Consider the following 23,597-nt stretch of genomic DNA (forward strand, 5'->3'; position numbering starts at 1 on the left):
AATATTCTGACTTTGTGTGCCCTGTAGCTGGTTTAAGGAGGCTCACTGTGGTTTATCTTCTGATATTTCCCCTCAGATTTACTTCTCCACCCTCCTACCTTGCAAAAAGTGGTTGCTTTTCTATTTGTAGAATTGCTGCAATTCTTTTCTTAGATCTCAGGTTGAATTCACAGGTGTTCAGAATGATTTGATAGATACCTAGCTAAATTCAAGGGACCAGATAGATCAAGGTCTCCTACTCTTCCCCCATCTTTCCTCCTCCTTACATTTCTACCAGGCTCTTATATTTTCTCAATAGTTTCTCCCCCTTATATTATCTACATTCTTACTTTAACATCCTCCTTTTGGAAGCAGACAGGTATAAACAAATAAAAGTACATTCACAGTCCTAACTTTTCATATATGTTGTACATATGAACTATTTGTCCCTTATGCTATTTGTCTTTAAATTACTTACGTCAGCGTTCGAATGCACTTTGCCGAATCTCTGATATCCCACACCTTAATATAAGATGTGGACACAGTGAAGACCAAACTTGTATAATTACAGTATTTTACAGACACAACGTTGTTGGGATGACCCCCCAATGACATTATCTCCTGCCCAGTCACCAGATTCCATACTTTACAAGTACGATCTACAACAAACAAGAAAAGAAAAATACTGTCAATATGAACTACATTAGGTTCTCTTAACAATAAAAATTATGTAAACAGTTTTTCTCCTATGAAAATGAAATGAAATAAGAAAAAAGTAATTATTCCACTAACCTGGAACAGACATCCTACCTCCACCCTTGACCCTCTGCTTCAGGTTCAAGGGCAAAGTACATATAAATGATTGAATGAAAGCCAGGGCTGGTATATGTATAATGTGGTATTTTAAAAAAATGATATAAAATTTTATAATAGCTGTATCACAAGAATCTTGCCTCAAATTGCCTCTAGATTTAAAATGGCATTCCCAAATCAGCCTCTTCGAAATATTCTGCTTTGATTACTCCTATCTCCTCAAAGCACTCCACACTTACCCTTTTCTTTTCCAGTGTCACTGATTGATGGAGTTTATTTTTGAGCACAAAACATAATTATAGGGGCGCCTGGGTGGCTCAGTGGGTTAAAGCCTCTGCCTTCGGCTCAGGTCATGATCCCAGGGTCCTGGGATCGAGCCCCACATCGGGTTCTCTGCTTAGCAGGGAGCCTGCTTCCTTCTCTCTCCGCCTGCCTCTCTGCCTACTTGTGATCTCTGTCCGTCAAATAAATAAATAAAATATTAAAAAAATAATAATAATTATAAACTAATTATTTGGGTTTTTTTTTGACATGTCAAATACATAACTATCCTGGAGATAAATGTAATTTGAATTTAAAAAGTACATTTTCACAGTGTAGATTCTTTAATTGGATATTGGATGGCTTGTCATTCACAATTCATATATTCTAGCTAGACTGTTATATTCCATTATATACAATGAGCAATAAATGCTCCTTGATTAAACCAAGTCCTTTAATGTCCCTCAATGCTAAAAAACTTTCACTAGCTCCCCAAATTTCTGTACATGCTATCTTTCTACCTTTCTAGCTCTACTGCCCTTCACTTATCCTAAAAATACAGTTGACCCTTGAACAACATGGGTTTGGATGGGTCTACTTATATGCAAATTTTTTGATATAGTACAGTCGTACAGTACTAAAAATGTACTTTTCTTCCTTATGATTTTCTTAGTAATATTTTTTCTCCAGCTTACTTTATTATAAAAACACAGTATGTAATACTTATAACATATATGATATGTGTTAATGGACTATATTATTGGTAAGGCTATTAATAGTTCACTTTGTCAGGAAAGCTATTTCTAGTTCAGCTTTGGGGAAGTCAAAAATTATATGCAGATTTTCTTTTTTTAAGATTTTATTTATTTGACAGAGTACAAGCAAGGGGAGTGACAGGGAAAGGGAGAAGCAGGCTCCTGCTGAACAGAGAGTCAGATATGGGGCTTGATCCCACAACCCTGGGATCATGACCTGAGCTGAAGGCAGAGGCTTAACCAACTAAGCTACTCAGGCGCCCCTATATACAGATTTTCGACTATGCAGGGGTCCACACTCCTAACCCCATGCTGTTGAAGGTCAACAGCATTCTACTTTTCAATCCAACTGGATTTAGTTTCCAAACATACCCCACTTTAAGCTCTATGTCTCTGCTTATGTTGTTCCATTATCTTGGTTGTCAGTCAATACCTGTCACTATCCAAACCATCCTATAAGATTCATCCTAAATATCTCCATGGGAAAGCCCTGCTTATTTCTCACAGGCTGGCATAACAGCTCATTTTTCTGAAACCCCAAAACTCTTAGTCCTTAATTCTTCAAGTATTTACAGTTGATCTCTAGTTGCCTGCAATTATACCAAAAGGGTTAAGACCACAGGTTTGGAGATGGGTAGACATGGGTTTCCAATCATGGTTCTTCCACTTACTACTAAGTTTACCTGGGAAAATTATTTCATTTCTCGAATCCTCAGTTTCTTTATCTGTAAAATTAAGATGTGACATGCATTTCCCTAGGGTTACCGTAAGAATTAAATGAGATGTAATCTGGATAGTGTTTAGCATAGTCTCTGACATATAGTTAAGTGCTCAAGAAACGGTGGTTGCTATATCTGATTCTCTTTACCCACGGTGTACATTGTAATGACCTTTGTCAATTTTTATATGACCTGGATTTCTAAGTTTAGCACCCTGCATGCATTAAGTACTCAGTTACTGAAGGGAGATGTATCCTCCCAACATTTTATTCATATAACATCAACAGAGGTCTTACTTTCTTCCCAACTATGTCATGATTTTATATAATTCAGGAGGTGAACCAGATTACCTATCAGGTTCTTATGGGTCTTAAGCAGTTTGACTGTTTTTTTTAAAGCCTGTTAAAAATGTAATCATCTTTTTAAAAATCTGCTAACTATCCACATGAAGCAGTTACTGGCACCTTTGGATCCAGTGAAGAGAAGATCATCAGTAGAATCCACACAGAGCACAGCTTTTGTGTGCCCTTCAGCGATGTGAAGACACTGCAGTGGATTAGTTCTGATTCCTTTTGAAGCAGGAAATGGGTTGATTATGCCCCTGAGATGTGGGAAAGAACAAGACTTACTTCAGTAACTCTATCATGGGACTGACTGCATTTCCCCCCTGACTTTAAAAAGTCTTTCTAAGTAATTAATAGAATTCAGACTGCTCCCTTCTCTCTTTTTAAAGGAAAAGGACACAGAGACAAAACGTGAAAGCATAATAGTAGTCATGGAGTCCATCAACTAATCAGGCATCAGCCAACAGGTGCGTTCTACAAAGAGCAAAGCCCACAGTCCATGAGACTTTCTCACTAACAAGTCCTTCTCCCGAAAGTTTAATGTAGCAATACTGGGAGCTAGTTGATTATAGTGAATTCTGACAAATAAGAAAGGATAAATGATGGACAACTGGAAAGTGTGACACTTTGTCACGCTGGAATGTGACTCTAAGTCAAAAAGAACATTCTGGAAAAAGTACAACACATATCACCTAAAATACTGAAAAAAACAAATTTCAAATGAATTTGAAAAGAGATAGGAATGATAGCGTACACAGAAATTCTAAAGCAAGAGTAGCCCCAAACTATCAAGAAATTAAAGACAAAACTCTAACAGTCTCAAAGAAGATTAAAAAAAAAAATGAAACTTTATAAGTACAGTGAGGCTCCTTAGAGAGCTTTCTCATAAGTTTAATATTTTTAACTTTAAATTTAATTTAATTTTTAATATTAAAATATTTTTAATATTTCTGCTTTATGCCATTAGACTACATACTATGGAAATACATAGGAATTTAAGACAGGATCTGAATTGAAATAGCTGTGTCCAGAAGATTAAGACCATGTATCATTGCTCACAGCAGGAAGAAAAGTTATGTTGAATTATGTCATGTTATATACAAGATAGACAGCAATAATATCAAAACAAATAACAGGGATTTTAAAAAAACCACATTTCTATATTCTTTGGTGGGGGGCAAATCAGAGAGGAGAGGGATAATCTTAAACAGGCTCCATGCCCAGTGCGGAGCCCAATGTGGGGTTCAGTCTCTCAACCCTGAGATCATGACCTGAGCCCAAATCAAGAGTTGGATGTTTAACCAACTGAGCCACCAGGGGCCCTTCTATCTTCTTAATGAAAAAGAACTATCTTCAATATGTAATGGGCAGAAATGATTAAGAAGAAATGTAAGCCCAAGATAAGTTAGAACTGACAATAGAGAGTTATCCAATGAATTTAAGTATTTTTGTTTTTAAGTCATTATATCACAGATTTTAAAAGGATATACCATTGTGGACATAAAAATCATTGTTGGGTCACTAACACTGATAAAGGGGACAAAACATGGAGACACAAATTTCTAAAAAGCAGAGGGAAATAGGGGATTTCAGAAATTATAGATGGGTAAAACTTCTTGTGGAGTCTCATAAAGGAAAGTATTAAACAAATCATTATAAACACTTAAAAATAAATGTTCAGCAGTTAAGAGATAACACTAATGTCACAGAGGAAGTTCTTTGTAGGCTTAATAGCAAATTAAGGGGATGTCATATTCACATTACATGTTAACTCCAAAAATATCCATACAATAAGTTTTCCAAATGATATCCTTGTGGATATGGTAGCTAAGTACAGAACTGTTATAGCAAGGAAGTTCCATCAGTAGTGGAAGAGGCACACCTAAGCAGTCAATGTTCCCATCAATCTGGAAGGACGTTTTCAATATTTAGTGAATGTTTCCCTAGCACTAAAGACAGAGATGGCAAATTTACTACACTGATATGTTAAAGAGCTAGATACTGTATTGCATTGTCCAAGAAAACAACAAACAAAATTTATTTACTTTAAGTACCTACTTAACACTAAAATAATCACTGGATATAATTTAAAGATAAAATTTAAAATGTAGAATATAGAACAGAATGCTCCAAGTAAGAAAACACTTAATAGTAGCTTAGATTTAGGGGTGCATGGGTGACTCAGTTGGCTAAGCATCTACCTTTGGCTCAGGTCATGATCCCAGGGTCTTGGGATCGAGCCCCATGTGGGGCTCTGTGCTCAACCCAGAGACTGCTTGCCTCTTCTTCTATTTGTGTGCTCTCTCTCTCAAATAGACAAATAAAATCTTTTTTTTTGTTAAGATTTTATTTATTTATTTGACATACAGAGATCACAAGGCTTTAACCCACTGAGCCACCCAAGGCTTTAACCCACTGAGCCACCCAGGTACCCCTAAACAAATAAAATCTTAAAAAAAAAAAAAAAAGTAGTAGCCTAGATTTAAAAAGCTAAAGAGGTCGTTATGCTAAGTGAAATAAGACAGAGAAAGAAAAGTGCCATATAACTCCTTTATATGTGCAATCTAAAAAAATAGGTATTTAAAAAAAGCTCACAGGGCACCTGGGTGGCTTAGTAGGGCACCTCTGCCTTCGGTTCAAGGTTCAGGTGATCTCAGGGTCCTGGGATGGAGCCCCACATCAGGCTCTCTGCTCAGCAGGGAGCCTGTTTCCCTTCCTCTCTCTCTGCCTGCCTCTCTGCCTACTTGTGATCTCTGTCAAATAAATGAATAAAATCTTTTTTTAAAAAAAGCTCACAGACACAGAGAAGAGACTGGCAATTGCCGGGGGGGTGCGGTGTGAGGGGTGGCAGGGTAGGGGATAGGAGAAATGACTGAAATGTTTTCTGTGTTTATTTTAGTTTAAATAAATCAAAATAAATACATAAATAGCTAAAGAGATTTTTTAATTGAATACAAGATCAATGAATCAACAATTTATGGTTCCTCTACCAACACTTTCAATAACTTGTTCAATAGAAGTAACTATATCAGGAGAAAGAATGTAATAGAACTACTATATTCTGCCAAGACCACATCTGGAAGGAGGTTGAGTTCTAGATGCTAGACTTTTAGGAACACTGAAAAACCGGAGACTTTCCAAAGCAGAGGAAGCAGAATGAAGGATCTACAGACTACATCATATAAGGAGCAGATGATGAAAGTAGACCTACTGAACTGATAAGAAAATATTCATTGGAGAGAGCATACAAGAGCAGGTTAAGGGCTGAATATTAAAAGTCATATACACACAAAAAGATGTATGTGGATTAATTCAATTAATTAATCCCAGAAGATTAATTCTGGCAGAGCCTAGGAGGACTGATGAATAAAAATGTAAATTTAACCTCAGGACTGAAAAAACAAACAAACTTTATTTTTAGGGTCTAGTTATAATGATTTCAAAATGTGGAAGCTGTTCATCATCACTAGAAGTGACATCAGAAATTATTATCGGTGGATATATAATTATAAAGTCCAAAGCAGTATTTGCAGATATGTGTCAATGGAGATTCTTGAACTTAATGCTCAGTAATTGTTTGTAATCTAAGAAGTTAACCAAATTAAAACCGAAATGGAAGCCAAACCTCCCCAAAAGTCTGAATCTCCATTTTGAAATCCTGTTGATGTGAGGTCACATCTATGAACCGAAGCCATAGAATTAGAACTATATAGCTTCATATGTTCAAGAGGGTGATCTAACACACAGTCAACTGCTACCATTACCTCTCAAACAGAAAATATGCATATATATTCCAACAAGCTGATCATAAAGAAAAAAACTCAGGTTAACAGTCTAAGACATAACAGTCTGTGACGTCAAAGGTTGTAATATTACTAAGTGAATATTTGCCTCCAGTGACTTGTGTAAGGCATTGCCACTGGGAGATACCTCTTTTTCATTTTTATGTATTTTAATATCCTTGATTATTCAGACTTCTAAAGAAAAATAATCTCAACATTAAATATAGCATTTTACTAAGATACTGAAAAATACTCTCCAGTATTCACAACATTATGACTAATATTTTATAGAGATTACCTTATACCAAAGATAATTTTTAAAATACAGAAATTGAAAACATATATGCATGGTATTTCTTTCAATATTAAAATTAATCTGTTCACATTCTAAAATACAGAAATCAACTTAAAAATTGTTTAAGGTCCAATATTGCAAAATTGTACAACAAACTGGTCTAAAGGAAAAAAAATGTTTATTTTTTTCCATGCAAATCAGTAAAATCTTGTAATATTATAAATGAGATTAATTTCCTCTGCCTACCTTCTGGAGGATCTACTGATGATCGGCAAAATGGCCATAAACAGGGGAAACAAGTGCAAAAAGAGAGGAGACAAAATGATAAGTGGAAAGAGGAAATGATAGAGAGAAATTAAGGGTCCAAAAAAAACACCCAGAACATGAAAAAATTCAACATTGTTATTCTTAAAACAGCATCTATCAGTAGAAAATATTTATTGTTTTAGAAAAACTCCTTTACTTTCTATTTCTTCTTATATTTTAGATATCAGAATATCTTTTCCCCCCAGCCTATCTTTTTTTCAGGTTTTCACAAAACCTTCCCTAAACTTTTTACTTATAATCAGTAAACCAACCAAAAAAACACCTTATTTACCTCCCACACTTTGAAGGATTAAAAACATTTAATCACTGAGGAACAATGAAATCAATATTCATAGAACTTAATTTCTTTCAGATAAAAGCTTCATAGACAGAAAACAAACATCACAACCTTCTGTGCTATTATACAAAAAAAAAAAGTTTGCCACTGCTTTGTCTAAAAGGTATGACAAAAACATATTAAAATTAATATGTTTAAAAATATTAGTGTGTTTATATGGTTTACGACAAGTTATGCATACAAAAGTGAGATATGCTGATAGTTTCTAGGAAGACATCTTAGAATATCAATGAAATGCCAGAATGTAGGAAAGCTAGAAAGTACCTGTGTACCTCCGACAGAGAGGAATCACTTTCATCAGACCTACAGTGAAAGAGTTAGAATTATGAGGAGAAAGAACACAGAGGTCAATAGGTAAAGACACTGAGATTGAACTGAAAACCAACAGTGTGAATAAAAGAAATATAGCAAACATTTCCTTTATAGCGAATGCCCTGCTTTTCTATTTTCTATCTGCAAATTCAATGTACAGCTACATTTGGTAAAATATATTATTCTTATGTATCTACTAAGACTTTGAGGACAAAAACTTGCTCTTAGTGATCTACAGAAAACCTATTAATCTTATCACTTCTAAAATTTAGGCCCCGAAGAGGAACAATATCGAGTAAGTAAAAACATCACTTCAAGTTTCTTCCTATTTAATTTGATTAGTACTAGAAAATTTTCCTCATTTAAACAGCTATTAATGAATTTTATCCATCTTGATAATTACTTTGGATTTAGATTTTAATGTGGAAGTTGTACAAATACATTTTATATGTTTACATGCAAAGCAAATTACCCAAAAAGCAATAACCTTTGACTTTAACTTATCTCAAAAACATGGGAGTTCTCCTGACAAGGGAATCCCTCAGTAACACAGGACTTTAGTAGGATTTTAAAAATAGGTGAGCCACTCCTGTCAGTCCTACCCTGAAACTTCCAAGACTGGCAATAAGTCTGATTATCATGAAAATCTATCCAGTTTGTACAATAGGCTTGGCAAGGAGGACAGTGAATGCTGACAAGGACTATAACCAGAAACAATATGTGGGATCTGCTTCTACTGAAATATGCTACTTTCAAAAAAGAGTTTGAAAGAAAATGATTCAAAAGGTAGGTGAGTCTTTGAATGTGTAGTCTGTTATTCTGAGTTTTAGCTTATAGAGATGATGACAGAGTCAAATTGGTAGCTTATAAAATATGTCTGTAGAAAGTATAAAACTTATAGAGATGATGACAGAGTCAAATTGGTAGCTTATAAAATATGTCTGTAGAAAGTATAAAACTATGACTAGATTGTTAAAATTATCAAAAGACTGATGGAAAACGTTATGCCTGTGAATGTTGAATGTAAGGCAGACAAAATTTAGTCATTCTTATCACTAGTGAAAATAGACTTCCCAAAGACATTCCTAATGTTCTTCTACTGTTTTCTCAATTAAATGGGAGCTGTGACTTAACAATGATAAAGAGGTTTTTTCAATAACACATGATATTCATCTATCTAGGTTATTTTAAAGAACATGTCATCTACTGATTAAACTATATTAAAATCTAATCAAGAACTTCATCTACAAGTTAAGCAGATAAAAAATTCTTTCAAAATGTGTGCTTCTCTAAATCTACAGAGCCATCTAGCATGATCTAAACATGCCAGGCAGATTTTAAACAACATCTTATAAATCTCAGAAGCTGTTGATGTACACAGGGAGATTAAAGCATAGAAAACAAATAATAGGGGTGGGAAACTGAATATGAAATACATACATCCACAATGTTACCATTAAAAATCAAAGCAGAATTAATAAATATCTTACGGCGGGATTGTTAGTACTGAATTCTTGCAAGAGAGATTCTGGCTTAACGTGGAAACATTTTTTCACTTCAAATTTAAGGCAAATTGTATTTCTCACACACCTCTAACTTCTCTTCCTCCACAACCCATTTTCAGTCCTAACCCCCTCCACCTATAAAGGAACTGTCTTTTATTCTTTTATTTTATTACTAAAGTTTTGTGATGGATTTGTGTCAAACAAGCAAATGGTAACAACATATGACAATGGTCTTTGTAAGCTGTTATATGCATGGAATGTAAAATTATTTACCTCTTTTCAACTCAAGCTATCTGGATTAGAGGCTTTTGTGGGTTCAGAGAAGCTGAAGAATCCCAAGAAATGTAAATTTCAAGTGGCCTCAAAGATATTTCGATTCTAATTTACTTAGAAAAGAAAAGGCAAGACAAGTGCTGAAAGTATAGCTATGCAAATCTACAACAGGGAATAATGTTCAGCAGGAAAATAATTTTCTCTCATCTTTTCTCTGTGCTTCGTTTCCCATTAGAGAAACGTATCAAATATGGCAAGAGTTCACAAGTCAGACCTCCTCTCCCACACAGAGATGGCTAAATGTTCTCTACAGACTGTACTGAAAGGTTCAGAATACTGTAATAAACAGAGGGGCTCTTTTCCATAAAGACTTACTTATCCTGCTGAACGGATGTGTTTCCCTGAGAAACAGTAAGACGGTTAAAAACATTCAGTTCATTACGGGGCCGGCTTGGTGGGGAAGAAGGAGGTGAAAGACTAGCCTCTGAAGTTCCAGAATCTGAGCTACAAGAAAAAAAGAACATTAAAATAGGTGGCTTTAATTGGTTATTATTTGTTAGGAATGTTATAAGAAATACGCTTTAAAAAAAAAGCTTCACATTAAAGAATTCCTTCCATCCTTTCTCTTCCTTTTTTTGTAAGATAAAATACAACACTGAACCACTAAAAACAAACAAAAAACCTTTTTCACTGGATTGTGTTACATTGTCCACAAGATGGCACTAAAGAAAACGTTCAGTCTGCTGAAATCTAAAGTCGTTACAAAAAGAGCAAGCCAAATTTATTTTAGAGTTAAAACCAAGCTACTCACTTGACAGATGGGGAAAGAGAGCCAGAGTGTTTAAAAGCAATTTGCTTTTTCAATGATTCACATACTTTTATTTTTATACTAGTTATTTGCTCCAAACCCCACCTCCCTTGAAACATTCAATCCAGTAGAAACAGGGAATTACATCTTTAAATTCAGGAAACAAGGATGATTAGAAAGATAATTTCCATAACATTCATGTCAGCCAAACCAGGGGTCCAAGTAGACTGTGTTGGCATAGGGGAGAGATGGTATAAGATTGTCCACGTGGGTACAGAAAATATATGAAAACTCCTTTTTATGTTTATTTTTATGTTAAAAAAAATTCGCTTTACTAATATTTAAATGTAGACTGGCACTGATAATCTCCCTCGAGACCATTTCAGGGTTCTACGAGTCACACGCAGCACCGCAGGTGACCTGAGGGAGCAATGGGTGTGGCAAAGGGTAGAGAGGTGACAAGGGACTCACACCCCTCCATTCAACTTTCCATAGGTTGTCATATTGCAATTGACAAATGCCCAGTTAAGTAGATCATCAGATTATATTATGTGCTGTTAAGTAAATAACCCTCACAAAACACACAAAGTTTTTTTTTTAAAGATTTCAGCAAAAAACAATTTAAAAATAAAAGAACAGCAAGAGAATGGTACAACTAACACACCCTATGACTAACACTAGTTTTGTCAGCTACTTTAAAGAGGTAAAAATCAGTGGCAGTTTGATCAGTCAAGAGCAATTTCAAGTCTTTTCTACAAGACTATCTGAAATACAGATTCACTAACCTTCATCTCAACTGTGTATGAACTTTTACAATGATATGAACAAATAATTGAAAAATAAATAAGGATACATGATTTGGGGCAAGCGTTCAAATATTTTTACAGGTGTCGTCTGTGACCAAAAGGCATTTAGCCAAGCCCACAGCTGACTTGATTGTCTTATTAGTCAAATCAGTTATAACCATAGAACCAGCCTACACTTGGAAAACTGTAGGACTATAGTCCTTTAGCATTTAAGTGCAATAGACATTTTACGCAATCTAGTTGATAGAAAGTATGCGTAACTTACTGTTTTTGTTCCTTGGACTTTGATTTTTCTGTTTTTTCATATGCTTTTCTTCTGGTTATAGGGGACGGCTCTGGTAGTTTTTTTTCTGATAGAGATGACTGTCTGGAACTAAAAGAGAAAAAGACTATCAAATTTTAAAGATATACATACAACTTTGTCAGATATTCAACCCAAAAGTTTTAATAGATTAATAACTCGAACTTGAGAAACTATTACTTGGGAACAAGAAACAAAACTAGGAAAGAAATATATTACATTTGTAATTAGTTGACAGAAGCCTGGCACCTATACGTTTAATTTGTAAACTGGCAATCTTATTAAATATATGCAAACCCATTATCTTTGAATACAAATATCAAACCTAGACTGCCAAATAGCTCAAATCAATTGTTTATTTGAAACACAGATAATTACGTTGCTTAGAATTATTTCAGATGGAAAAAAGTTGTCTTTATAGTCTTACAAAAACAAAAATATTAGAATATTAGGATATGAAAAACAATGGGATTTAATGAATTAATATAAAGACAGTCAAAAACAGACACACAAATAACACCATAATTTTACCTAACTAGTATTTAGATATTAGTAACTATATAAATTTTAATAATAAAAACATTCTTAACTTTAAATGCTGAATAGTGGCTATGTAATTAACAATTTACAACTCTTATTTTTGTGTATGATGGTAATGAATTTTGACTAAAAAATGAATTTTTGCTATTGTAGGCTAGTTATATTAATAACAAAACATACTAAGGAATTATAAAGCAATATTACCAGAATCAGAATGGGCTTACATGATTCCCATTTGAAAGGAAAGCTAAATATTTAAACTTCATGTACCTGACTTTTCTAATCAAAAGAAATCACACTTCAAAAACCCTTCATCAAGCTAAATCATAGAGGCCACCTGAGTAAATTATTTTACATCATGCAGTAAGTCATGCAGTAATGACTTACTAAGAGTTACCACACCAACCATGTCCAACTCTTAAATTTTTACAGGATGACACAAGCATCTGAATTTATGAAAACCTGAAAACAGATCATGTGAAATGACAGAGTCCAAAACATATATTCTCCAACCTGTCAATAAGGATACACTTTAAAAATGAAAAAAGGGGAGGAGGGTAAAAAGAAGGTATTACCTGAATGTGGTTTCCAGGCCACAGATTTAGTCTTGAAGTCCCAAAAGTCTCAAATTAAATCTGTTCCTAAAATCTATTCTATTTATAACACTACCTTCACCAAAAGCATTTCTTCAACAGTCATCTTATCAAAAAAGCACTGAAGCCATAAGCTATACTGGTTAGCATTCTATATCAGCAAATCCCATAGTTAATTTAGTTAATTACATAGGCTACATTAAGCACATGCAAGAAAGTTGCCATCATTAAAACTAAATTGGATGGAAAGGTAGCAGATGGGCTTACTGAATGGAAGACGACAGAAATATCTTCACAAAATGAAAGAAGTTTTTAAAAAGTTTTTTTAAAAAGAAGGGAGTTATGGGAAACAGATACTCAAAGGGGAAAGTTTGTTATATTTTATTATTTGCTGAGTCCTGTAATATGTGCCATTTTTTGGTCAATATTCCTCAACGCAGTAATGTAATCATTCCATAAATCATCTGCTAGATCCTATGTGAGGGTTACTGGGGAAAAAGTCATTAAAAATCTTTACCAGTGAATGACTGATCTAATTTTAATATAATTATCAAAAAACACAAACACACATAGTGTACACACACTATGGGTAGAGAGCTCTTTGTGCTCAAGACAGCAGTGAAAATTCTAAATAAGTTTTGTTTTGAAGAGAATGTCTTTTGTTCATATTATCATAAATGGGAGAGAGAATATTCTCTCCTGCAAATCTTTAATAATACCAATAAAAACATCTTGTGTATACCTTTATCCCAGACCTGCAATGCAATGTGCTTCAAGGCAAAAAATTAGGAAAGCTTAAAATGATTGTTTGTAATTGATATTTCTTTTTCTTTATAGGGTTAGCAAAGGTTTGCTATCCTGACCAGACACTTAAAACGAGAAAATACATTAATTTAGATACATTAATTTAGAGCAAATCTGAGACTTTAAAGCTTCTGTTTTATATAATGGTTTTATAGACATAAATACCTGACTCGATGTTCCTAAATAAATTTTGTCTGTAATTCATAACTCAGCCTTGACCCTTAAGAATGACCTTCAATCTTAGAAACAAGCAATGCAACTGAACAGAGAATATTTCATCTTAAATGATTTCAAATGTCAAAAAAATTAGGGGAGATAAACCTAACAGAAAATCTTTTGAAAATCAGAGATCTTATTTACATAATTTTTAAAAATAGAAATAAGAAATTAGCAACATGCATATAAAAAATTAAAAAAGAAAGAAAACAAAAAAGAAAAGCCAAAACAAAGGAAGTTAGTGTAGCTGGGCCAGACTTACATGCTGCCTATCTTAGAAGGGAAGCCAGATGGGGGAGGGAGCTCTTTTTCCCTAGCAGAAGTACCACTTGTCTCTGTATTCATTCCAATCTCTTGCCCTTCTGCAACAGGTGTAAGAGGGCCAGGCAAGGAGGCATCTCCTGTACTAGTGTCTGAAGCTAGTTCACTGCTATCTGCATACAGCAATTCCATTTGAGTGGTGGTTCTCCTTCGGGCCTAGTCAGAGAATGGAAGGAAAAGCAATCAGGAGCAAACTTTTGCAGAAATGATTAGGGAATAGAGATTTAATATTAGTTTGAAATAGGTAAAAACACTGAGCATGTCATTTCCTAGCAAGTGTATCAAACACAGCATGTAAGATAGTAAAACAAGCCAGAGCTATAGCCAGATAAGACCTTGAGAGGCCATAATAATAGCCAACATTTCTATTGTACTTATTGTATGCCAGGCATTGATCAAATGCCTTATTATATTAGTATGTACTACCATTATCCCAATGAGGAAACTAAGGCACAGAGAAGCTAAATAATTGACCCAAAGTCACACAGCTATTAAGGGGCAAAGCCAGATTCAAAAATAAGCAACTTGCCACCAATATATCTGCTGTCCCTGCCATTCATGGCCAGGTCTCCCAACACAGAATTTTTTAAATAAGAGAAAGAAGAAAGAAATTAAACCAAAAGTTAACTGCAGGGAAGCTCAACTAAATTCTAAATTCCTCCATTTAAATGCTTTTTTTAATATCACTTTTAGTTTTAAATTTTTGATACCGCTTTTTAAATCTGCTTCTCAGATTTGCAACCTTGTCCTCCTGATGCCTTAGCTGTGTTTTTAACCTGCTTGCTAAGTAATTCAACATCAGCCTGCACCAGCTCTTGCATCATGGTGAGGCAGGGGAAGGTTATTTTTCTAGAATCTAAACTCACTCTACACATTCCTTTTCCTGTTGGTGAAAACTAACTGACTATCCTGTTGTTGCTCAATTGTTATTATCACTAAGGCATCAAAGGATAAGCAAGGCGTTTATCAGATTATAAGCCTCTAAAGAGCAAACACCCTGTTCTATTCAACTTTATATCCCTGCACTGAGCACAGTGCTGGTACATACCTATTTAACACACACAGTCAACTTTATACTTTTTCAGTGATGAAAAATAGATGATACGAGATCATTTAAGGTATCGTTGAGGTTCAAAAGGAGTAGTAGCACCTCGGAAAACTTCTGGGAAAAAGGAAAGCCTTCCAACCAGTTTTTTACTTGGTCAGTTCTCCTCACTGCCAATAGCCCAAGGCAGAGACGAATACGTTCTTAGGAATCCCTAACCACAGTGGTTCCTTCAGCAGATGACCTTAGGGCCCAACTTCTCACCTCTCCAGCATCTCAGCAGGGCATGAATAACTAGGCTTTCAGGGAGCCTGAAAGACATTCAGGACCTTAAGAGATTCTCTCATCTACTTAAGATGGAATCCAAACCATACTAGGATGTTTTCTCCGAGTTTGGGTAACTTCTGCTTAGTCACTTAGAAAAATAAAATACAAACCACATGTTGCCAAGGATCGTACATAAAGTCTGGAGACTTTTTTTTTTTAATTGGCTTGACCAGTGTTTTAATTTTTTTTAAAGATTTTTATTTATTTATTTGACAGACAGAGATCACAAGTAGGCAGAGAGGCAGAGAGAGAGAGAGAGAGAGAGAGAGAAGGAAGCAGGCTCCCTGCTGAGCAGAGAGCCCAATGAGGGGCTCAATCATCCCAGGACCCTGAGATCATGACTTGAGCCGAAGGCAGAGGCTTAACCTGCTGACCCACCCAGGTGCCCCTTGACCAGTGTTTTAAAGACAAGTAAATCCTACATAAAAATCTGTATTTAAGGCTTCTTTGGAAAAAACAGTATCTAGTAGTCTCAGGCCTATATTCCTCATGACAAAAATAAGCCAGAGTTAAGTGGTGGTTATTTGCTTAGAAGTGGCCTGTCCTCTTTAGGGAATCACAATGACCTCTACTCATTATTTTACAGCCAGCCAAATTACTTATTTACATTATCTGACTGTTCAGTACAGTCCTTCAATCTGTCCTAATGCATTTGCACAGTGTTATTCTTTCAGGATCTGATTCTCCCCACTCATTTAACAAGTATTTACTAAGAACTACAAGAATTCTTTGTTTTTAAACATCTTAGAATGGTTAATTAATTCATCTATCAAATGCTACCAACTCTCAATCTAGAATTTTAACATTCTAGAATGTTAAAATTTCAAAAATTTCCTGCTAATTTACAAATTTTGCAAATTCATGCTGTATGCCACTACAGCATCTATCATCTCCTATATTACTAGGAAATTTCAGTGACTTCAATAAATTAGCACATTACTTCCTTAACAGGTAATAAAACTTTTAGGTAAAACTTGGAAGAAAAAAAGAATTGCTCTCCACAGTCATGTCTTCTCTAGTAGAAAAAGTGCCATAATGTGCTAAAGCACAAATTCCAAAAAGCAGAATGTTTCAATATACTTTTTTTCTGAAGGAGAATATGGTAATTATAGAACTAAATTTCTTAAACAGGGGAGCTCTGGTAAAAGTATGCCAATTTGCTAACCTACTAAGGGTCTGAAGCCTATGTGTGTGTTTATTTTTGAGAGAGAATGCACAAGCGTAGGGGGTGGGGAAGTGGGGTGGAGGGGCAGAGGGAGAGAGGAAATGTTATGTAGGCTCCACACCCAGCACAGAGCCAGACACAGGGCTCGATCTCATGACCCTGAGATCATGACCTGAGCCAAAATCAAGAGTCAGACATTTAACCAACTGAGCCCCCCAGGCACCCCTAAAACTCGTGTGTTTAATAGTGATAACTAAAAACAGTGGGAAAGGATGCTTACCTGCTATTTTCAGTTCTCCTTACCTTGCTTTTAGGTTTCACTTCTCCACAAAGTTTCATAAGGTCTGAAGATAGTGTGCTATACCCAAATAAATAATTAACCACAGATTAAAGGGGAACTTAGAGAAAACTGTATGTCCTCTATGGATTATAACCATAGAAAGCATCTTACATGTCTATGGGGAAGAAAAGACAATATTTAAAATCAAAATGAACTAATTAAAAAATAGTTCATTTTCTTTCCTTAAATATCCCAGTAAATTTTATTTTAAAATTTGTGGTGGTTAAATATGACTTAGATTGGTTTCCATAATACCGTTTCTAATGTACTCACTTAGCCATAAAGTTCAAATTAGTTGTTTTATGGCAATTGTTTGAAGCAACAAGATAAAAGTATTTAAAACATTATAGAAATAAGTAAAATCTTTAAGTTTCTAAGGGCTCTCTTACCTTCCTTCCGATCCTGGGCTGTTTAAGGGTGCCTCTTCATCAGTACTATCCTCTACATTTTCTAAAACAAAAACAAATGTCCAAAAGCTAAGTATTATCCACATGTCATAATCTGAATGATAAAAATCCCCATGTCATAATAAACATCAGCCCAATGTCTCAACATAGGCAGTTCGGTTTTAGTTACTGAATCCGAATAGAAATGTAGAAAAATATTTCTAAGAAAACCCTCTGATTATATGTCCTAAAATGAGAAAAAGTGTTCAAAACAAGAAAAAAATCACAAGTTCAAATCATAAAACAAAGAAAAACAAAATTCATAGGATGGAAATGAGATCATGTATTTATCAGAGTATGTGTAACTGTATATTTTTCAGAGTATATACTTAGGCCAAGCCCTCCAAACATGAAAAACCACTGAGTAAAATATAAAATTAAAATAAATGTTGCATGAGCTCCTTTTAATGTAGTAAGCCAATTTCAAAAACTATGTACGTGTAAACATACTTTCTATATTTTAATCAGTATGCCCCTGACTTCAATATCTTCCTTTATTTTTATTTTTGTTTTCAAGTACAGGGTAAGCATGTGTGCCTGTGTGAAGGTATCGAGAAATTAAACATCCTCATGCAGCTTGTTCACACGTACATAAAAGACAAAAACAGTAGGTTTGCATGCAAGAGTTTTGTAACTGAATACAAGTAAATCACCACTATTTCAGAACAACTGTAACAGACTGGTAGAAGAGAGGAGAAAAAGCAAACAAGGAAATTAGGAGGAAGTCAACAAATCAAACAGCCACTGAAAGCAAACTATGTAAAATGTCAGTGAGACCCTACATAGATGCAGGTTTTTAAAACATACACATTTTATTATAAAACCAATCCACAAAAATAACAACATTACAAATTACTTATATTAATGAAAAATATGTACAATTCTTCCTCTTTTCACTTTTAATTCTATACATGCGGGCAACTAATTCCTTTCTCGGATCCTCCCTTTCTTCTTCACTGGTTACCAGATATTTTGTTAGAAATTCAGTAATAGTTGATACGTGATAGTATTATCTAAAATGGAGTCCATCGAGGACCCACACAAAGGGAATTTATTTTCTGGGGTGAAGAAAACTGTGGTCTTGAAGGCAGTGTGCATCTGAAAGCCCACCATTAGAGGGAGGCTCAAGGACTTGCTCCAGGGACAGGATAACTGAGTGCCAAGGTGACTGCCTTCATTGATAATATAGAACATGAGGTTATAAAGAAATGACAAAGTAGTCTTCATTTTCCCATGTATAAAAGCGGGCTAAGATTGGATAGTATTTTTCTTGTAGAAACCAGTTAGTATGAAACCAGTTAGTATGTTAAACATCATGTGAGTACTTAGTAAAAACATAACTCCTGCTGATGCATGTATGCATAATTAGAGATAATTATGGTTTGACATAACCCACCTGGCAAAAGGAGAGAGGCCCCCACCCAGAAAGTCACCAAGTCAAAGTCCTCTTCAGGACTGAACTTGTTCTGAGCACTACAGTCTTTGGGCAACCAGTCACACCATCACCCCACTGTTGTACTCTTAACTCTGAGAACACACATCCAGGCCACTATCAGCTTCTTTTCTCATCACCAAAGAACTAAAGCTTAAGGCAAAGAGACTTGCAACTCCCTAATGCCTTTCAGCTCATCTTTACCAGTTAAAGTTGCACAGTCTCATGTCACTGGAAGTTAACCAAGTATTTTTAAGTATTTAAGTTTAAAAAAAAGAAAAGTAATAAAAATAGTATATAGAAAATGGTTAGCATAGCAGCCCAAAACCACTATCCTTAGAAAGGCCTGCTTGCGGGCACCTGGATGGCTCAGTGGGTTAAAGCCTCTGCCTTCGGCTTGGGTCATGATCTCAGGGTCCTGGGATCGAAACCCACATAGGGCTCTCTGCTCAGCGGGGAGCCTGCTTCCTCCTCTTTCTCTCTGCCTGCCTCTCTGCCTACTTGCAATCTTTGTCTGTCAAATGAATAAATAAAATCTTTAAAAAAAAAAAAAGAAAAGAAAAGAAAAAGAAAGAAAGGCCTGCTTGGTAAGTTGGACTTCGCCTGGCATCTGGAAACTTGACTCTCAGAGTGTCCCAGTCACTAGTTAACTACTGAAGGTACTGAAGGTACTTAGAATGTTTGTATGGTCTATGCTAAACTCCTGCCTTCCTTCTGGGAGTCTTGAGTCCTGGTACCTACTACATAGACAGTACATAAGTGACGAGTCCCCAGGAAAAACTTCAGGTTCTGAGTGTATGGACTTCCCTGGGCAAAAATGTTGTACACATACTGCTGCATTTTCATTCTAAAGGGAAAGGAACATTCTGTGTTATCTCCTCAGGAGAGAGAGAACATAAGGAAAACCAGACATGGATTCCTCTGGACTACATCTGTGGTTTTTTTTCTGTCTTATGATTCAGCTATGTATCCTTCCTACATGAATCTTTGCCATGAATCAACCATACGCTGAGCCCCATGAGTCCTCATAGCAAGTCTCCAAAGGTACGGAAGATCTTAGGGACCCTAACATAGTTAGGGAAAAAAGAAGAGGATAATAAAGGTGTTTTTCAAAGGCTACCAAAGTACCCAAACATTAGCAAGGCCCACCTTCTAGCCTTATGTTCCATCATTCTAGGCCATGTACTTGTTGCTCAGGGTAAGAATCTGCCTGAAGGCTCCATGCGTACAATACTGTGGCTGAGTGTCTGTCTTTTAGTTTAGTCATTACCTGGAGTGACTCTTCTCTCTTCCTCTTCCACCTATCTTTTGCCTAGCTAACTTTTTTCTTCTTTTGTGTTTCAGCTCAAATATCACCTCTTCCGAAAAGCTTTTATCAACTACTCCCTTCCTATTGGGTGGCCCCACTCTGTGTTCCTATTAACTCCCTACTAGAGATCTCAGTCACTGCCCTCACTGAATGTATCCTATTCTTCATGGTCTGTCACCCTCAGCAAGGCATCAAGTCAATGAGGGCAAGACTTTGTGTCTTACTTGGATCCCAGCACTCAGCCCAAGGCTTGGGGTAAAATTACAGTTAAGTACAGTTCTCTAGCTTCTGTGAACTTAAACTTCCATTTTTTTTTTCCCTCTTTCCATGCTTTTCCTCCAAAGTACCTCTAGGCTAGATTATGGCCCCCATCTAGAGCACAGACTTCAGTCACAGAGACATACGTTACATCAGCTGAATGGGTTTCCACTCTCTGGTTCTGACCCTTTTTCAACCGTAGATAAATGAAAATTGTTTGAAAGTTATAAAAAAATAGCACTGCCCATCAAATAATCAGTTTAATATCTTCTGCACAAAAGGACATTAAGAAGGACATGTGCATTTTCTTCCAAGTTAAAAGAGACAATGGACTTAAAAAAAAGTTCACCTATTATTATGGGCTGGGCCACAAAGACAAGGAGCAGGAGAGTGAGGAGGAAGAACAGCAAGAGCAGAAACGTGCCTCAAAACACGTGGAATGCCAAAAAATTCTAGTTACGATCCAGGAATTTGGGCAGTCTTGATTAGGAGATAACCAATCCTACCTTTTCTACCTATATTTGTTATAGCTTGATCAGATTAAAAATAGTTAGCTTTTCTATACCTAAATTATGTAGTTGATCTCAAGGAAATACTACGTTGAGATTAACACGTGGTATAAACATCTAATAAATCAAATAGCTCATGTATTTTATTTGTGTAACATCTTATTTAAAACAAATTCAGATGAATAGATTGTGTTTATTCTAATGACACAGACAGGTAAGTATATTTACTCTTTCAGTTACATTCCTTTCCTTTAAGTATAAAAACTTTTGGCAGCTGTGTACTTAGAAAAAGAAAAGTTCAGATCAGATTTTGAAATAATTTTAATTAAATAAAATAATCATTCAGAAAAATCCAAAGTAATAAAATTGCCCTGGTACTCCTGGTCCTTCATGTGTATAATCACTAAGAGGACTGGATGTAGTTGATGTGAATATTGTAGTGGCAAGAGAAAGAGGTTGAAACTTTCTGTACTTGTTTATCTCTAAAGCCCATTCTAATATGAAAATATTACAAATATTGTTTTAATCTGTTCACATAAAATGCTTTGAATAGTTTTATTCAATTTATATTAAATTATATGTGTTGAATTTTATAAAAATTAAGAATAGTTGAGACCCTATCAAATATATACCAAAGATATATGCTAAGGAAAGTTAATTATAAGGTTAAAACAGATGCAAGTTAACAGATATATTTAAAAATTAAAGAAATGGGTACTCCTTTTTTTCCCTACAAGAAAGAGAAAGAAGGGCTTATGAAACTGGAGCCACAGCTGGAGGTCAAAAAATAAAAGAGAAAATTAACTAAAGCCTACTTCTTTAAATATCTAATATTTTTAAATTAGGAATGTATAGGAAAGACAAAAGACTTAGTTGTTTGTGGTCATGGATACATTTCAAAAAAGAGCATGCAAAAACCAATTGGCTGCCAATAAAAATTTTAAACATAAGATGTACCACAATTAGTGTACATGAACAATTAGTAACTCATGCAGCTGTAGGGTACACAGAAAGCTAAACATACTTACCTAAAGGTACGCTATCTAGATCTGTGTAAATAACAGCAAAAAGGAAACAAAAAGCAATACTCCAATCAAAACAGATCCAATGTTAAGAACTCCCACATAAAACAAGATTATGCACCATTTATAAGATGTGTAGAATAGATGCCATAAAAAACACTTATTATTTTTTCAAGGCTGTTAGATATGCAGAGTAAAGTAATGAAACTTGGTTAATATTTTAAATAACCAATTCAGAAACTTGGTTGATCCACAAAAACTAATTGCTTAATAAGGTTAAATAAGCCTTTTAAGTTGGTAATCATTTCTTGGAATGACAATAATTACATCTCCCAAATTTATACATGCAAATTAAAGCAGGAGTAATTATCAAAAGCATAAGTAAATATAGCATCTATTCAGTCAAACAACAAGGGAAAAGAGGTATAGTATAGCATTCTCAAAGAACAAAGCTACCATGCAATTCATTTAACTGAAATTTAGTCCAAATTACCTTGTAAAGCATGGCCTAGTAAAGCATCTAGCTCAGGATTTAACTCTGCTTTCTCTTTCAACATATGGAATAGGAGCTGGTTTTGTGTAGCACTGGTTATTTCAGTTTGTTTAAGCCGACCTTCAAGTACTTTAATTTGAGCCTCTTTCTGGGCAGCCTGAAGACCCTGTAATTACACAGAAACATAGTAACAACAAAAACAACAACAACAATTATCTTAGGTCATACAAAACAGAATCTACTACACAAAGATCTGTATCAAATAGCAAGTATCTATGATACATGGACTTTGACATCAGACAGACCTTGATTCATGGAAGCTCTTCCACTTACTAGCCTGGTGATCTTAAGCTAATTACCTCATCTTCCTGACTGCGTTTCCTCATCTGCAAAATGATATGAATAATACCTACCTCCTAGCACACTGTAAAGATTAAGTAGGAGAACATAAAATAAAGGGTCTAGCACAGTCCCAAAGTAGTGTTAAAAAAAAAAAAAGTGACTTAGAAATCATTATCATCTTCAACATTTAGGCCTAAGTTTCTTATAGCTGACAGGTTAATGCATTTACATTCAAACAGGAGGGAAGTGTCACTGTATTTTTTTCCTTTCTGATCTTCTTTTGAACTGTAAAGAATCAATATTAAACCAAATTATAATACCAAATTTGTCTGCACCCCCCAAGAGATTGTTCTTTTCATTTTTCCTTTGATAAAGCAAAAGGTAAATTGTTTCTTGTTTAAGCTTTTATCTCTTCTAATACACAAGTACAATGGATGACAAGCTAATGGAATTGATCTAAACAGCGCTGCCTTTTCTTAACTCTAAAGAAAGATAAAAGAATTTTTTCAATTAAAAGAAATCTTACTTATTACAGAGGAAAGTATCACTGGAGAAAGATAAACAAAATGAATTAATCAAAACTTGGGTTTTCAGTAATGGGGTAGTTAGAGCATACCTTATTGATACCCATTGACAAGAAGTGATCCAGCAGATATCGGGCTTCTGTAAGTGTGCAAGCATTAATGACTGCACTGACATCCAATGTTTCTCCTTCTTCCTACAACAAACCAGCATATGATGAACATTACTTTGAGCTGAATGTATTCTAACAGAAGCAAAAGCCTATTATTTCATTTATTTATTTGGTAGTATCGAGT

The 23,597-nt window shown here is 35.1% G+C and overlaps 1 protein-coding gene across 6 annotated transcripts in view; it reads right to left on the minus strand.

Moving 5' to 3' along the window:
- KIF21A (kinesin family member 21A) overlaps positions 1 to 23,597 on the minus strand; it is a 151,753-nt gene that overhangs the window by 13,434 nt on the left and 114,722 nt on the right. For 2 of the 6 annotated variants that reach the window (XM_059402888.1, XM_059402890.1), the window contains 12 exons: positions 23,396 to 23,497; positions 22,438 to 22,603; positions 21,951 to 21,971; positions 17,358 to 17,418; positions 16,932 to 16,986; positions 14,033 to 14,247; positions 11,582 to 11,689; positions 10,078 to 10,206; positions 7,877 to 7,915; positions 7,195 to 7,209; positions 2,992 to 3,128; positions 458 to 638 (listed from right to left, as the gene is read on the minus strand). In XM_059402888.1, coding sequence (XP_059258871.1) covers positions 458 to 638; positions 2,992 to 3,128; positions 7,195 to 7,209; positions 7,877 to 7,915; positions 10,078 to 10,206; positions 11,582 to 11,689; positions 14,033 to 14,247; positions 16,932 to 16,986; positions 17,358 to 17,418; positions 21,951 to 21,971; positions 22,438 to 22,603; positions 23,396 to 23,497 — 1,229 coding nt within the window. The remainder of the gene's footprint in view (positions 1 to 457; positions 639 to 2,991; positions 3,129 to 7,194; positions 7,210 to 7,876; positions 7,916 to 10,077; positions 10,207 to 11,581; positions 11,690 to 14,032; positions 14,248 to 16,931; positions 16,987 to 17,357; positions 17,419 to 21,950; positions 21,972 to 22,437; positions 22,604 to 23,395; positions 23,498 to 23,597) is intronic. The other 4 variants (XM_059402889.1, XM_059402891.1, XM_059402893.1 and 1 more) reach the window with 3 other exon arrangements.

Source organism: Mustela nigripes, chromosome 6, assembly GCF_022355385.1.
Source record: "Mustela nigripes isolate SB6536 chromosome 6, MUSNIG.SB6536, whole genome shotgun sequence".
Lineage (NCBI taxonomy): Eukaryota > Metazoa > Chordata > Mammalia > Carnivora > Mustelidae > Mustela > Mustela nigripes.